The 12,955-nt window shown below is 40.1% G+C and overlaps 1 protein-coding gene across 22 annotated transcripts in view; it reads left to right on the top strand.

The window, feature by feature from the left end:
- Positions 1-12,955, top strand: part of LOC129775918 (dachshund homolog 2) — a 108,276-nt gene that overhangs the window by 80,652 nt on the left and 14,669 nt on the right. For all 22 annotated transcript variants that reach the window (XM_055781173.1, XM_055781172.1, XM_055781171.1 and 19 more), the window contains 3 exons: positions 4,611-4,694; positions 5,100-5,246; positions 5,330-5,704. In XM_055781173.1, coding sequence (XP_055637148.1) covers positions 4,611-4,694; positions 5,100-5,246; positions 5,330-5,704 — 606 coding nt within the window. The remainder of the gene's footprint in view (positions 1-4,610; positions 4,695-5,099; positions 5,247-5,329; positions 5,705-12,955) is intronic.

The raw sequence follows: 12,955 nt of genomic DNA, 5'->3' as shown, positions 1-12,955 counted from the left end.
GAAGTTCCAATCGAATTGACCGATAGTGAAGGTGAACCAATTAGTCTTGTCCACAAAACTAAAAGGGTCAAGAATCTTTCTCCTTTTTATATGTATTATTTGTATACCATTTTCCATAGACAACATATCTGTCGCTTCCAATCAGTCTACATAAATGTTACGCTCATTCTGCCCTCCCTCACAACACCCACTTCCCGTTTGTGACATTGATGAGTGAACATTGTTTGTGCGAGTGTCGAGCAGTAATGAATTGTCTTTCTCAAGATTCATTGTACCCCGAATAAGTGCTCGAAAGATATCATCTTACGTTGGTCGCACTTGATCGAAGAAATTACATAAAGAATGTATTTGACCGCAGGATTTGATAAACTCTTTCTGAAAAGAACTGGATTTGATTTGCTGAAAACACTATCTTGTTTTCTCTCGTGTTGTGCGTTATAAAGGGTGTGTCACATCAAATTGCATCACGGAAAAAACGCTGTAGAAATTTAATTTTTAGGAATTATATCTTCAGCTTTCGCTTATAATCAGATAAGAGTGTATAGATCACGTTGGCCATGCTTCACTGTCAATTTTTCGTAAATTTGGAAAAATGTCGTCGAACGAAAAAGAGCGTCGTGAATTAATCCTGTGCACTCATTTCGAGAATCTGGAGTTGTCACATCGGGACATCGGTAAGATGCTGGGAATCGTCCAATCCACGGTCAGCAGAGTACTAAAACGATACTTCGAGAACCTAACCATCGACCGGAAGGTGAAGAACGGCAAAAATGGATGCTCCGTGAGTGAAAAAGATCACAAGCGCGTAGTTAAGCAGTTTAGACGTGATCCGAGAAGTTCGGTCCGGGATGTCGCCAATAAGCTGAATTTGTCAAGTTCATTCGTCCAGCGGACCAAGCAGCGGGAGGGCCTGCGTACATACAAGGTTCAGAAGGCTCCTAACCGCGACGAAAGGCAAAACATGGTGGGGAAGACGCGAGCCCGGAAGCTGTACACCGAAATGCTGACGAAGCCGCATTGCCTGGTAATGGACGACGAAACCTACGTCAAAGCGGACTTTCGTCAGCTGCCGGGCCTGTTGCTCTTCTCCGCAGAGGACAAATTCAGCGTTCCGGAGGAGATTCGCAAGCAGAAACTATCCAAGTTTGCCAAAAAGTACATGGTGTGGCAAGCGATCTGCTCTTGCGGAAAGCGGAGCGCCCCCTTCGTGATGACCGGCACGGTAAACGGGCAGGTTTACCTTAAGGAGTGCCTACAGAAGCGCTTACTACCACTATTGAAGCAGCACGAGGGCCCGACCATCTTCTGTCCGGATCTCGCTTCGTGCCACTATTCAAAGGACGTGTTGGAGTGGTACGAAGCCAACGGGGTCACCTTCGTGCCAAAGGAAATGAACCCGCCCAACGCGCCGGAGCTTCGCCCAATAGAGACATATTGGGCGATTATGAAGCAGGCCCTCCGGAAGAACCCAAAAGTTGTCAAATCGGAGGCGGACTTCAAGAGAAAATGGATTTCTGTTAAAAAAAACTACAACCTGACGTTGTACAGAACCTTATGGACGAGGTAAAGAGGAAGGTGCGAGCATACGGGCTTGGGCTCGAAGTATGAATAAAAAGAAAATGCTTTTAATAGTTTTTATTTTACTGTCTAAAATTTTTAAAAGGATCGGTCTACTGGGCGAATTTCTACAGCGTTTTTTCCGTGATGCAATTTGATGTGACACACCCTTTATGTGACGATGGTAGTTTTTTTCGAAGCTGCTGCTGATTTCTATGGGTTCGGCGTTTTCGGCTTGCATGCAGCGATTTTTGAGGATTTGTTTGACTTTTGCTTTCGGGCAGTCACACCAGCAGTAGCAGCAGCTTTCTTCTTGCTGATCGCCTTCTTCCGAACAGCAAGTTTGTTTTTTTTGCAGCAGTAACTGTTCCAAAATGATCTCACCGCTGTACAATTATAATTGAGTGGATTTCCGAGCTGGCACCTGCTTATATACAGATTTTTGTGATTTAAATAGCTTGCTTTCAAAGCAATTTTTGAGCTATTGAAACAAGTTTTTGGATCAATAAGTTACACACATATAACGCGTAGACATTTTATCTTTCGAATGAAGCGGTTATCGTACCATTTTTTTTTCAACCGGCAAAGAGGTTTTATTGCTCAAAATTCTGTTTCTCCAATATAACACTCTCGTTCTCGAAACTTACACCCCAGTATAGAAATGAAAGATGTAGTCCGACGTCAAAATTATTTTCACATTAAATGTCTTGCAAAAAAATGTCATGTTAAAATTTTCTACATATTTAAATACTTTCCCTTGGTTCACCGTGACTGGTTCGCGCTGACATAAGGGTGATCTCAACAAACGCGAGCAAATACAGCTGGGCATGTGTGTGCACCTAAGTTATGACCAAAAGAGAGAGTCGATGTAGAGAAATCGATGATGTCACTTAAACCCCTTTCATTTTGATCCCCTCAATTATTGACTGATATATACAGATGTCCTTTCTTTAGTTAAATGATAATGCATATTGTTATTAATTTCCTCCTTATTATAATATGAGATTTATCAAGCATCAAGCAAGCATAGGTTGTGTAGCCATTAAAAAAAAGGGAAATCTTTTACTTCTCCGAAAATAATTTAAAATAAAAGATAAATATGTTATCTCTTCAATTTCCCCTAATCTTAACATCGAATTGCATATCCGATTTCTATAACAATTTAAAAGGTGAATGAATCTAGTCTTATTTTCACCAAGTTTCCTAAACGTTACGAATTGATTATGTATACGGTTATTGAAATCGTATTTCGAATCGAGTAGTAGCGAAAAGCAACCTTACATGTAGAAAAAACAAGTGCACATTAACAACATTGATACGAACATTGCGAGCTATAATTGACGAAAGTCACGCGACGCATCAGCCCAAACATATCGTTTTCAGAATTGCAATCGTACAAACATTAATGAAACAATCATTACCACGAATGCAATTTTCTCTGGGAACGACATTCCGTCTGGTTTCCAGAATTAAAAACCAAGGCTGTGTGAACCTGCTCTCTGGATCCCGCGCAAAGGTGTCACTAGGGCGATAAACGATCCAATTATAGGCTACAGCCAGAAGTATAGACATTTGGGCCGGAATCGATCGGCAGGATAATCAAGCTAAAATCTGATCGATTTCATAAATTGATCGATCCCGATCGCCGTTCCCGCGCCGCCATTCACGCCGGAGCATTCACTAACCATATGCCGGAATCAAAGCGAAAATATAATCGAAAAATGTTAAATGATAGGTTAATGTCGGAATAAACATTGCTTTTATGAAATAGAGGGGTCCCCCTCTAAAAAGCATGGTTATTATACATTCCTTCCCCGTATTAGGAAGGACCGCTGGGTTTGGGATTGCCTATTGTGTGTGTAGCAGCGATATTCTGCATTCCTGCGTCGTTCGTCCTCGTCCTGAGAATTGAAGTCGCGCCGAATCAAATGCCGAAAGCTGTGTGCAACGGCAATAAGCGACGAACCCGATCAGTCAGTCAGTCAGTCAGTCAGTCACTCACTCCGACTCCAACTCCAACAAATGCACACAGAATCCTTCCGAAAAGCGAGAGCCACTTGGAGGAAAAATGCACAAAAATCGATAAAAATTATCTTTAATTATGGCCCCATAAAGTGAAAACGTTTATCCACGTTTATATTAATTCATTTTTTGCCATCTCTTTCGCACTGTGCGTTGCGTTGTTTCCCCGCTGACGGATGGACCGAAGTTGCGATCGTTCGCTTTGATAAACGCAAACACACTCGCAGACAAATCGAATTCCCCTTTCCCCGATCCGATTCACTTCCTCGTCGGAAAGGATGGATCTTGGGTAGCTCGGCGCACAATTTTTCAGCTTTGTTTTTTTTTATTAAATGATATTGGATCACCCCTTGGGACGACTCAAAAAGCGCAGCAAAGAATGAAGGGAGGGGGGAAAACGCATCCAAATGAAAATATAGCCACTCAATTTAACACGCTGCAAGCGATATTGGACGAAAATTTGTTGGATTGATGAGGAACTGCCGGTGGAAAATGATTGGGATTAATGCACTAAAACTATAGATCACCACCATCGCCACCGCCGCCACCGTCACCGCCGCCGTCTGTGAAGTTTTATCTTTTTTTTGTGATTCGATTTCTTTTCTCTGTTTGGTTAATAGCTCGGGGAAAATCTTAAATTGCGTACGATATTAGACGGTGTCTGCTGTCTGGAATCGTATCATATGTGATGTGTTTTTTTTTCGTTTCTATGCCTCGGGTTGATTAGAGCAAACGATCGATTTTCATCTTTTTTTGTTCTTACTTTGGTAAGGAGGGGAATTTATTTAGGCAGTCAAATTACGTTCAATGCTATCAAGATTGATGGCTACATGGACGGCGGTAATTCTAACACGGAGTTAGATACCATTCGATGGCATTACATCCGGCACTTGATACACTCGATAAATTGCGAGCGCAAACCGCGTGTTACTTCACAATCAAAATTTAATAAAAGATTACCATTTCGCTGTTATTACTCTCCTTTTTTTTCTCTACTTCTCTCTCTCTCTCGTCGCATTTTCGCCAAGCAGCTGAGCTGAAGATGGACGTAATCCGAGAGCGTGAAGTCAAAGACTCCTTGGAACGCCAGTTGGCCGATGAAAAGCGACTCCGAGGTAAGCGATTGTTTATGCTTTATTATTATTATATTTCTTTTCAATCGTTACACCGCCCCCCCCCCCCTCCTCTCGTTAGCGCGCGCGTTCTTCACTCATTTGAGTGTATACATATATTTTAAATTGGATTAGCAAATTATACCTTGAAGAAAGCAGCAGAAATGAAGATAACCGAAGTTAAAATTTCCTCCTTTTTCATGAATTGTATTCCAACAAAGTGCAAAGATGGATGGGGACGAATGAGGAGGAAGATAATTCATAAATGATTGATCGAAATTCGTCAACGATTTAGCGTCATAAATCACAATGAAGTTGATTTCGGGGAAAACTCGACAACAAGCCAATGCTGGCGAATTTAATTAAACCGTGAGCTTTACGTTCTTTTCTTTCTTATTTTTTTATCAGGGCTTTATCAGAAACGTTTCAAAAAAGAGCGCCGATTGCGAATCCAGCTGAAGGAGCGATTGGATAGCGAGCGGAAGCGTCGCACCCAGCTGGAAGAGATTATCAAAGCCTCGGGAGCCCCAACCGAAGCGCTGCGAATTATCGCAGGTAAGTGCGGAATCTGTGGGTAGAGCCGCGGAACGTGACTTTTCTAATCTAATCTAAAAATTTTTTTTCTTGTTCAATCACAGAAAACATCAGCAACGACCAGCAGCGGGAAAAGGAACGCGAACGGGAAACGGAAAGGGAACGCGAGAAGGAACGTGAAAAGGAGCGCGAGCGGGAGAAGCATCGCGAGAAGGGACGCGAGGAACGGGAGCGAATCGAGTCGGATCGGATTCGCGATCGGGACACCGACAGGGAACGGAGTCGAGAGCACGAGCGGGAAAGGGACCGCGAAAGGGGTTCCTCGGCGGAACGGTTCTCCAAGGAGGGAAGCCCGATCATCTCGAGGGGTGCCAGCCAGGAAGTGTCGCCCCCGCAGCCACACATTCCCGAGGGCAAGGCGTGGAACTATCCGGGACTCGACATCATGGCGACCGGCGCGTTCTGGCAGAATTATTCCGGTGAGTTTCTAGAAATAAAATAAGAAATTATCCTTTGAGAATCTAGTCAGTGGAAAATGTTCGAAGCGTCGTATATCCGTTGCAACCTAAAATTAATGAATTGACGTTTGTTTCCTGTCAAATAAAATATATATTTAAAAAACTATTTAAATCTAATACCTATGACAGCTATAAATAGTTATCGTGATTTATCATCCGTTTTCACAATGTATCGAACTTTAAGAAAAAATAATATAACAACTCATAACTCATCGTTCAAACAAACATAAACAAAATTTCCTGAAACACAATTTAACGTACGTTGCTTATATCCCATCAATTCTGACACATTTCGTTGTTTAGTTTACAAAATGGTTCTGTATCGAAAAGTATTTCGACACGTACCCTATAAACCTAACATTATCGCTTTTGAACAACATCTTGAGTGCACGAAATATTCGGAAGAAATAAATAATATTGATGAAAGTTCGTTTATTCGTTCGTTTAATGTTTCAAATAGCTGCGTCCAAACAAGGTTGAGTAGATTTTAACGCATTAGTATTTTGTGTTTTTATGATCAAATGGATAAAAATTTCGCTGTCCAAGATAAATTCGATTTAACAGATAATGTAAAGCAAAAATAAATAAATTTACTGAGGAGAAAAAATGATTTTGATGGTTTTGAACTGCAACTGAAACGAACAGTTGGAAATTGTTTTTCACTTCTGGACCTGTAAACATTATTATGTCAAAAATGTATTGGTTAGTAAGTTGTTGAATTGCCCCCGTGGCCGAGTGGTTAGCGTCATAACTAACATGCCGGGTGTTCGGGTTCGATTCCCGTTCTGGTCGGGGGAATTTTTCGCCAAAGAAATTTCCTCCGACTTGCACTGTGATCACGCGTATTCTAGAGCTTACCACTCAGAATGCATTCAAGGCGTGTTATTTGGCATAGAAACTTCAACTAAGTACTAATAAAAAATGACGCAAGTAATACTACGTTGAGACGGCGAAGTTCCTCTAGGAACGTTAGTGCCATTGAAGAAGAAGAAGAAGTTGTTGAATTTGGCCATCCAAAACAGCAATTTGACATCTTCAATTTTCATCGGTGTTTTTCCATGCTCCTCTTTCCTCACATCTAAATTTCCATGTGAATCGGAATAGGATTTTTTTTCAATTTATTGCGAAACTTAGTTAAGGCCATAGATCGTATTAGACACAAAATCCAACATTTTTATTACGAAGAATTTTTGAATTTTCTGATATTTAAAAACAATCAAACTCGATCGAAAAAAAAAACGATGAAAATGACAAAGACTGCCACTCGTCATATGATAAAAATAAAAATAAAAGAAAATTCAAATCATAAATCACTCTCTGATATGAGCCTCTTCGTCATAGCTGATTCAGAAATATCGAGGTCTGCTGCAATCCGACGCTTCGAGACTCTCTTCCGAAGCCTCTGTCAGGCCATTTGAGCATTTCTGGAGTGCATTTCTTCAAATCAAAAAAGTTTTCTCTTTGTGGGTCCCGTAAAAAATTTGGTTGAAAACATTTTAGATTTTTTTTTCAGAGCAAAACTCTGGTGCGAACTTTTGCCCCACAGCCACTGCGCACCTTTGCCTTTGCCAAGCAATTTTTGAACTAATCGAATTTTTAAATAAAGCTCTTGAACTTTTTCACAAAACTGAATACGCACTATCATATACTATAGAATGAAGTTTCCTTGACAGTGTAGTTTCGAACTTTCCAGTTTTTTGAAGTAAGTTAATCATCATCTCCAAAACTGATCGTGATCGTTACGTAACAAAATTTTATTTTTATTCCTAAATGAATTCACGGATCCCTATATGCTTTAGCAGCTAGCTTCGATTCTGGGACTGAATGAGGTGTGTTTCCTGAGCCAAAATGATAAAGCACGTGTATTAATGTGTTTAACAGCAACCAGTAAGCAAGCACCGCTAGCTTACCGTACCTACATAACAATCTGTATGTCTACATATTTTTTAGACTTTTAAACCAAGAATCTGTTTTAATTTCAATTTTCTTGTGTTTCATACAGAATTCACAGATTTTTTTAAAATAACGTTGCAATAATGGCTAGAGACCAGTATTATTTTTCCCATCTCACCTATTTTATTCATATAGTGTTATAATATATAATTAACATCGTTTATCTTTTTTCATACTAAAGCACAGAGAATTTAAATTCCAAAAGTACACTCATACTGTCGTGGAAATTCATTTCAGTTGAAAGTTTATTTTTCAAATGAATTGAAAATGCACATCTCAAAGCGAATAGAAGGGATTGAATCAGTTCAGGAACTATTGAAGCTCGAACCATTGAAAAGGCTGAATTCGCCCACTCTCACTGGAATCCGTCGTTAAACATAACCTAGAGAGATTCAACTACGACCGAAATCCTATTTCACTGTTTTTTGAACTACGTTTTGCAATTGATTGTTGAATTGAACAAAACAAACTGAAACACCTGAATCCACTCAGATTAATTCGGACACCAGAACACTTTATGTTACTTTCTTAAGCAATATATGCCAAGAATAATACATCAAATCTGAGGTTCCAGGACCAGACTTTGAAGATTTAGAAAAGCATCTGAAGATATCCACGATAAGATGAAGATAAGATGAAGAAATAGAAGCTTCTGAACTGGGCGAGAACAAAACAATAGCTTTTAGGACCATCTGCTGAACCATCAAATGGTTGGACGACTAATGTTTGAATAAAAAAAACTCCTGTCCTGTCCATATCCTAAGCATGAGCTATATAGGGGAACCGCGGGTAATACGGACAGTGGGGGTGAAATGGACAGGTGGTTGATTTGTATAGTTACATTTTGAATTTTAAATTTCTGTTAATGAGAACACCTTCTACATGTTATTGTATAATATTTAAGCCACCCTATGGCAATGAATACTAATCGAAAGTGGAATAGGGAAACAAAAAATCATACATGATTCCGCGTGTGGATGTATTTTTAGTTGCTCCGATATTAAGCATTTTCAGTGGTTTAATATCAAAATTCAATTCGCTGATGGTTATATTTCGGTTTGTGAGTTAACAGAGAAGCGATATTAGGTATGTACGGAAAAGTAAATTCATTTTTGAGTGGAAAATTTAAATTATTGAAACAATTGTACTGATGGGGTAAAACGGACAGTTGCCAGTGGGAGTGAGATGGACTGTTAAAAGTCTGTTTAATCTTTTCCTAAGGAATGCCCTGCGTGTATAAATGGAAATCAAATCGCCAAATGTGGACTGTTTAGAAGCTGACTGGAACCAAAAGCAAAATAGTTGAGGGTTTGTCCGTTTATGCTGCTGAAATGCACGATATCACTTGTAGGTGGATTAATTCGATTTTTTCATCATTTAACGGACATTCGTGATAAGTTCAGACCTTGGTTGAATAAAATTATTCCTCTCGCGATCGATAAACCTGTACGCTTCATTTGTTACAAACATGTCCATATTACCCCCAATATGTGTCCATATTACCCGCATCGGAAAAAAGCTTTACTTTTTTTCGGTCGGTTTTAATTTCAGTGAAAAACACTTTTTTGTAAAATATTTTACCAAACAGGTAGAAAAACAGTATATTGAATCGCAAGAAACTGCATCAAAGTTTTGGGAAACATGAGTTTCCAAATATATAATTGAAGTTCTTCTTAACATGTCCGTTTTACCCCCATCTTCCCTAACGTTACTATGTGCCCTTCTCAAGCGTTGACGGTTCTCCAGTTTAGCCTTACTATGCTACCTTTTAATTCATTATTATCATAACATTTTTGTGTGTACCTGAAATATATTATAATGAAGGTATTTACGTTGCCCAATGTATACAAGCATCCCCTGGTAACTGAATAAATTTTCGTTACACCTCAATAAAGCAATGTATTTTCACCAAAGTGTATATGTTTTCTGGCATTACGTGCATACCATCAACATGGTCTAATCAACAATTTTAATGCCAACCAATGATGCTAAAGCTAAAATTAAGCTTAAAAATTCGACTTATAAACCAAAAGCAGATTTCAATACAATTTTTTTGAGAAAAAGCTAAGATAAAAAGATTTTTTCAGACCAACAATAATCTAGCGATTGATTGATATTCCCTCAAAGCAGAGTATTTTCAGTTCGAAAACTCCAAAATCGATGAAGCGGAACTAGTATGATATTAAGCCGAGTGGTTTGCTCATCACGTAAGGACATCCGACAGAAACACCTCATTGAACCAAGGAGTAGTGTAAATCAACATCAATTTATATCAGTCCATGTTCCTCTCAGCTTAACACCAGATGGGTTGAAAGAACCAATCCCAACTGATGTTAGCATTACTTTTCCATCTATGTTTGTTCAAAATTCTATGAACTTGACAGAAGGTCTTCCGATGTCACTGCATGCATATAAGGAACTTCCGTAAGAACATTTGATTCCGACCTGGGCAGACATCTATTTTTTTTGTGTTGAACGAATTACTTTGACTTTGTGTAAAGATTAGCGTTACGTGACATAAGGGGGAGGGGGGTTTGTCCTGCGTTACTTTTTGTTAAATAGGTGGGGAGGGGGTCCAAAAATCGCATTTTTAGCGTTACGTGATTTGTGCACGACGCCTTACCAATCGTATTTCAGAATTAACTTGCCATAGCACTCGTATGCACTCAGCAGTGTATACAACTCTACTCCAGACAAATTTCATCCCGTTTCCAAATCGTAACCACAAACACTATCAATTTTGGACAAGATAATGGCACGGTGCTTTGAATTAACTTGACTTGCATGAGGTTCGCGAAGCGTTAAATTTAGGTTCTGCAAAGACCATCCTGCTCTCTAGATCAAAAACTTATGGAGAACATCTGGGGAATCACAATAGGCAAAGTTTTTAGTAATGTTCCAGTACACAGTAGATATCACCAGGCACAATATGGTGAAAACGCGTTCCATCTATCACACCATCTTCAAGCAGGTTTCAGACCATAAATAAGGCTCCTTCCACAAAAATCCACGGTTCAGCAGAACATAATTTCACCATAATTTTATTAGTTCCGGTCGGCGGGCTGTCCCATTCCAATTGCATCGATATCAAAAAGACATTTCCAGTTTCAAACTGCCACATTGAAGGTGACTGTGACGACCCATTTCCGTTCCACCAGCACCAGGTTTTTTACGCTTATGATCTTCCTCCAATTCACCACCACTCGACACTCGAGAAAATAATATGCAAATTTTGTCGCTCGCATTTGTAAACTTTTCAGCAAAGCGCGTTATCAGCGCTATTGAAAACCGCTGAACCTTGCTATTACTTTCTGGCTTTGCACTCAATATCTGCTGCTCGCACTTTATGCACCCCTCTGCGATTCCTCCGTCACTTCTCATACAACCCGTGGGGGAAGGAAGCTAAACAAGACCACTTTTCCTTCCGTTAGCGAACCATGTAGATGCGGGGGAGGGGGGACGAAAACAAATGATGACAATAATGATGTCAATCGTAACATAACGAAGTTAGATCCATTTTCATAATCATTTTGCAATTTTACATCAATCCATTTTATTCCGCCGCGCTTTTGTCCCCTGCCCCCGCGCGGGGAAGCTCATTCCGGAGGAACGGAAAACATCGGGGGCCTGCTGCTACTTTTTCCGCTACATTTGAGAGGCCCTGTCGATACAAATGAGCACTTTCTGTGCAAATTTAAATATATATTAAAAGTGAGGAGAGCACGAAATTTTTTTCAGCGGAAAAAAAACCTGGTGCCCCTTGTCTCTAGAACAAGGAAAGTACCCCACAATATGAGCCTGGCGCTACGAAAGAAAGCATTTTTATTCGACTTGTTCTTATATTTGTATTAAATGTTTTTTCATAAACATAATCCAATTTATTCATTTTTGTACCTTTCGCCGTTTTCTTCTCTCTCCGAGTTTTTTTTTGTCTGTCGCCGCCGTTATTGCTATTGTGGTACAGCAAACGGTTGCGCTGATCCACACCCAAGGGGGTGGCAGTTTTTTTTTGTGTACTTCTTATTTCGGGAGTTAATGTTACCCCCCTCGGGGGTAACAAGGAAGCATAAATTCTTCCAGCCAGAACGGCGAAAGAGAGTGAAAAGCCGTTTGATACTACGCAGCCGGTTGGGTTCATGCATTTCTAAGCACGGTCGCGAATCAGACTCCATCCCCCCACGCTTGATCTCTCTGCTCCCATCCAGCGGTAAAAATTCGCCCACTAAGAAAGCCGAAAATCACATGCGACCGCGGCTGAGTCTACATGCCGCAAGGCTTTTTCAGTCCACCCAGCCGGCAAAAGCAAACACAGAGATTTTATAAAAAGTAAATTGTTGTTACTGTTGGTTGCCGTTTCTTACATTCAACTGTGGCAACGATGGATGGATGGATGGGTGGGCGGGGAAAGGTATGCAGAAAATATTTGCCATTGTCGGAAGGTTCACCGAGGGCGAGGGAGCCAGGCTATGATATGCCAAGTGAGACATCATAAACACGGAAAGAATGAACAAAGTTGATTTAATTTCATGCTGCGATCCGAGGTGGAACCATTTAGCAAGAGCTCTTTTTATTGGCAGCTGTATGTAGTTCTTTGCCCGGGGGGTTGTCACTCTGAGAGAGCGTGTTTTGATTGATGGAGAAAGTAGATTTGGGTGTTCGCCTCATTTATGCCAAATACACGGAGAGTGTTTCTTTGTGATTCCGAAACAATTTTCGTTATTCCAAATTATATTTTTCAAAGACAAAAATTAGCACATTTGTTTCAAAAGAGAAAAATCCGTAGAGTAACTCTAATGCTGTGAATTCCAACACACCAAATTTGGGGAGCTTGAGCTTGGGTAGACTGTACAATTCGTAGTTGCTCTCCGTGATCGATCTGAACCAGCGAAATTGCGCAAAGAACACACAGAATGACGCTTGGGACTAGCAAACCATTCTCATTATGCAAGTTTCGGTGAATCGAGCTTTGAATAGTCTATAACGACAACGGCTACGTCCTTACAGTCACCAGGGGAAGGGAAGGAATGTTAGTATGATATTCGCCGCCTGAAGGCCAGAAGGGTCGCCTCTATAGCGTGGTTCCCTAGCGTTTATCATGGAAGGGATAGTTGTTAGTGGGAATTGTTAAGAAAAATCAGGATTCACTGCGGTAAGTGATTATTTTAACGCGAACTATCGACCACTCGTCGAAACGAATTCCGAAAATTTATTTTTATTTTTTATTTTTATTTTTTTTTTAATTCAACAAATCAACAGGTA

Source organism: Toxorhynchites rutilus, chromosome 3 (assembly GCF_029784135.1).
Source record: "Toxorhynchites rutilus septentrionalis strain SRP chromosome 3, ASM2978413v1, whole genome shotgun sequence".
NCBI lineage: Eukaryota > Metazoa > Arthropoda > Insecta > Diptera > Culicidae > Toxorhynchites > Toxorhynchites rutilus.
The sequence above is the reverse complement of the archived record's forward strand: the minus strand, read 5'-3'. Positions and strand labels throughout refer to the sequence as shown.